Source organism: Vitis riparia, chromosome 18 (genome assembly GCF_004353265.1).
Source record: "Vitis riparia cultivar Riparia Gloire de Montpellier isolate 1030 chromosome 18, EGFV_Vit.rip_1.0, whole genome shotgun sequence".
NCBI lineage: Eukaryota > Viridiplantae > Streptophyta > Magnoliopsida > Vitales > Vitaceae > Vitis > Vitis riparia.
Window position 1 is genome coordinate 22,759,630 of NC_048448.1, and position 2,664 is coordinate 22,762,293.

A 2,664-nucleotide genomic window follows, 5' to 3' on the forward strand; every position below is an offset into this window, starting at 1 on the left:
ATGCGTGCGAGACTGGGCCCCCAAGAACCTGGCAGGCCAAGGCCACCAGTAGCCACAACTTGGGAAGCGCACCTTGACCCCATGGTCACCCTTATTGTACAGAACGTTCCTTCGCACCGTGACCCTGTTGTCACTCCTATGGTGCAGAATGTTCCCCCGCACCAAGCGGTGCGGCAAGTTGGGAGAAATCCCCCAAACGAGCCACCCATTGGCTCCATCAGCAAAAGGTTGGACGATATGCTCTCCACGCCTTTCTGCTCTCATATTATTCATTACGAGCCCCCAAGGGGATTCCTCGTACCAAAATTTTCCACGTACGACAGGTCCAGCGACCCCTTCGACCATATCATGCATTATCGACAACTCATGACTCTCAATATAGGAAACGACCTGATGCTATGCAAAGTGTTCCCCGCCAGCCTACAAGGGCAGACCCTCTCATGGTTCTACCGCCTACCTCCCAACTCTGTTGACAATTTCAGGGACCTGTCGGAAGTCTTCGTGGGACAATACTTATGCTCCGCTCGGCAAAAGCAAAACATCAGCACTCTACAAAACATAAAAATACAAGATAATGAGTCATTGAGGGAGTTCGTGAAGCAGTTTGGTCAGGCCGTGCTGCCAGTAGAGGCTTACAGCATGGATGTTGTCATGCAGATCTTCAAGCGAAGCATCTGTCCAGGCACCCCATTTTTCGAATCACTTGCTAAAAAGCCTCCTACGACGATGGACGACTTGTTCCAACGCGCAAGCAAATACTCAATGCTCGAAGATGACGTACGAGCAGCTACCCAACAAGTCTTGGTTGTCGGACAGACATCCAGAAGTGGTGCGGAAAGAAGTGCCAAACTTCCGGATCGGCCAAGACCATCCGATAGAAGGCAGGAAGGGCCAAGTCGCCCGGAAATGCCACCCCTCACACCCCTTTCCATATCTTATGAGAAGTTTCTCCCTATGATCCAAGGTATGTCTGATTTCAGGTGGCCTAAACCCCTCGGAACGGACCCATCCAGAAGAGATCATAGTAAAAAGTGTGTCTTCCATAAAGAACATAGTCACACGACGAAAGCGTGCAGGAGCCTCCAATATTTAGTCGAAAAGCTTATAAAGGCGGGACATTTGAAGCAATACCTCCGCTCAGATACCGGAGGTAGAGACGCTTCCCGAAATCACAACTCTGGAGCTCCCACGACTTCGACCGCCCCCAAGGCCATTATAAACTATATTAATGGAGGTCCGTCAGATGAGGAGCATGACTCCAAGCGAAAGAGACAGAGATTGTTACGGGAAGCATTAGTGCGCGAGCATATCAATTCCATCCGGCCTGGGATAACTAGGTGGGGGGGGTCTCGCCCCATAGATGGGACAATCATTTTCCCACCAGTAGACACCACCCGAATATTGCAGCCGCACCACGACGCCCTCATCCTGTCCTTAGAGATGGGAAATTTTGACGTGAGACGCATTCTGGTTGACCCGGGCAACTCGGCCGATCTTGTACAAGCATCGATCATTAGCCACATGGGACACAGTCTCACAAGACTCGAAAATCCTGGGCGAATCTTGTTCGGATTCAACAGGGCATCAACTACTTCCTTGGGAGATATTGTACTGCCGGTCCAAGCTGGCTCAGTCTCTCTCAACGTGCAATTTTCGGTGGTACAAGATTTATCACCCTTCAATATCATCTTGGGGCGCACATGGCTGCACTACATGAAAGTCCTCCCCTCTACATATCATCAAATGGTAAGCTTCCTTACCAAGGATGGACAAATCAACCTATACGGCAGCCAATTAGTAGCTCGCCAATGCTACCAGATAGCGCGAGAAGCGGGGACCAGCCAGGAGGATAAACCCCTCCCTGAGTCCACCCATACACTTGACTAATAGCAATCACTGTGTCCAACGGACAAAGATCCCCCGGCAGCGGATCCCTTGCAAACAGTCCAAATTTCGGAAGAAGGTACTCACCTTACACACATCAGTTCCCTCTTAACGCCTGAAGAAACCCAGAACGTTCAAAACGCCCTCCGACAAAATCATGATGTCTTTGCATGGGCGCATTCTGATATGAAGGGAATTCACCCCTCCATCGTCTCTCATAGGCTTAACGTCTTGCCAACAGCAAGACCCATCCGGCAGAAAGTTCGACGTTTTCACCTGGACAAGCAAAAGATTATTCGGGATGAGATTGACAAGTTGCTGGAAGCCGGATTCATCAAAGAGGTGGAATATTCGGACTAGTTGGCAAATGTAGTGGTGGTACCTAAAAAGGAAGGCAAATGGCGAGTGTGCGTCGATTACACCAACCTCAATAATGCATGCCCAAAAGATAGTTTCCCTCTGCCGCGGATAGATCAAATCGTGGATTCCACTGCTGGGCAAGGGATGCTCTCATTCTTGGACGCCTTCTCTGGATACCACCAAATCCCCATGTCCCCGGATGACGAAGAAAAGACAGTCTTCATAACGCCACACGACCTTTATTGCTACAAAGTCATGCCATTCGGACTCAAAAACGCTGGTGCCACCTATCAGAGACTGATAACGAAGATCTTCAAACCTTTGGTTGGCCGCACAATGGAGGTGTATATTGATGACATCGTGGTCAAAAGCAAAACCCGAGAGGAACATACCCTCCACTTACAAGAGGTCTTCCAACTC

The 2,664-nt window shown here is 49.8% G+C and overlaps 1 protein-coding gene across 1 annotated transcript; it reads left to right on the top strand.

Moving 5' to 3' along the window:
* Positions 1-2,244, top strand: LOC117905555. Its single transcript, XM_034818453.1, has 2 exons — positions 1-1,746; positions 1,891-2,244. The coding sequence occupies exons 1-2, from the start codon at positions 1-3 to the stop codon at positions 2,242-2,244; spliced, it is 2,100 nt and encodes a 699-aa protein (XP_034674344.1).
* The last annotated feature ends 420 nt before the right edge of the window (positions 2,245-2,664 follow it).

Bases quoted from the DNA above. Each gene is read 5' to 3' on its own strand.
- LOC117905555 (XM_034818453.1), top strand. From the start codon at position 1: ATGCGTGCGAGACTGGGCCCCCAAGAACCTGGCAGGCCAAGGCCACCA. The intron at 1,747-1,890 runs GTAAGCTTCCTT...CTTGACTAATAG, and splicing joins CCTCTACATATCATCAAATG to CAATCACTGTGTCCAACGGA.